The 1,127-nt window shown below is 32.9% G+C and overlaps 1 protein-coding gene across 1 annotated transcript; it reads left to right on the forward strand.

Annotated features, from left to right (window-relative positions):
• The first annotated feature begins 88 nt into the window (after positions 1-88).
• On the forward strand, positions 89-750 carry LOC119568931. The gene has a single exon (XM_037917327.1). It carries the CDS (start codon positions 89-91, stop codon positions 650-652), a length of 564 nt encoding a protein of 187 aa, XP_037773255.1. The 3' UTR covers positions 653-750.
• Positions 751-1,127: the final 377 nt, after the last annotated feature.

A 1,127-nucleotide genomic window follows, 5' to 3' on the forward strand; every position in this document is an offset into this window, starting at 1 on the left:
GATCCTGGACAATGCACTTTGTCCTCATGTTCTCAAGACAGATCCGACGCTTAGTCGAGTCTCGCATTATGTCAGATGTATTGGCAAAATGGGATACGTGTGTGAAACACCTCGTCACCCACGCTCAGCAAACGAAGGAAGTCCTGAAAATATTCGGGATGCTGATGAGCTAACAGACGTCGGATGTGCTATATTTGTCATTTCTGGTTATAGTATAAATGACAGGAAGATTCTTACGTCCGATATGAAATCTGTAGACATCGACTATATCTTAAATCTCTTCAAAGATTCAGATTGTCCTCAGCTCACTAACAAACCTAAACTCTTCATCTTCAACTTGTACAACCTGAGTGAAGTTATAACGACTTCAAGCAGTGAAACTCTAAAAGTGAAGCGGTTGACAGATCCCCTCAGCGACATGGTTTGTATCTATTCCAACAGCATTGGTCTCAACTGCATCCCGAATGGGAAAGGAACAGCCTTTAACTGGTGTTTGTGTCGCACTTTGGCAGAGCATGCTGCTGACCAGGAACTTTGTGATTTTTACAGAGAATTCCTGAAAGAGTACAATGAGAGCTCTCCTAGTTTCTTACCCGAATTGAGGTACTTTGGCTTCACCAAGAAATTCTTCTTTAATCCTATGCAAGTTTAATGAGATCCTCTATGAAGCAAGTTTTTATATGATTTATACACCATTAATTCAATAGATTTGCAATGGCTTGTTAATTGAGATACTTGAATTTTAAATATTATTTAAGAAAATTTCTAGACAACATTGGTCAAATGTAGAAAAGTAACACTGATGTAATTTCGATAAAGAACTAGGAACAAATTATTTGAGCTACATCTCTGTGAATTTTTATATTCACATACCTTTTCCACTGATTTTCGATATATATGTATATTAAGGTATATATATATATATATATATATATATATATATATATATATATATAAATATATATATATATTATGTGTGTGTGGTGTGTGTGTGTGTATATATATTTATATATATATATTATATATATATTATAATATATATATATATATATATATATCATACAGGAAGAATGCTAGATGGATGTCTTCATATAACAATTTATTTATCATATTCATGGAAATATTAT

Source organism: Penaeus monodon, unplaced genomic scaffold (assembly GCF_015228065.2).
Source record: "Penaeus monodon isolate SGIC_2016 unplaced genomic scaffold, NSTDA_Pmon_1 PmonScaffold_11646, whole genome shotgun sequence".
Taxonomy (NCBI): domain Eukaryota; kingdom Metazoa; phylum Arthropoda; class Malacostraca; order Decapoda; family Penaeidae; genus Penaeus; species Penaeus monodon.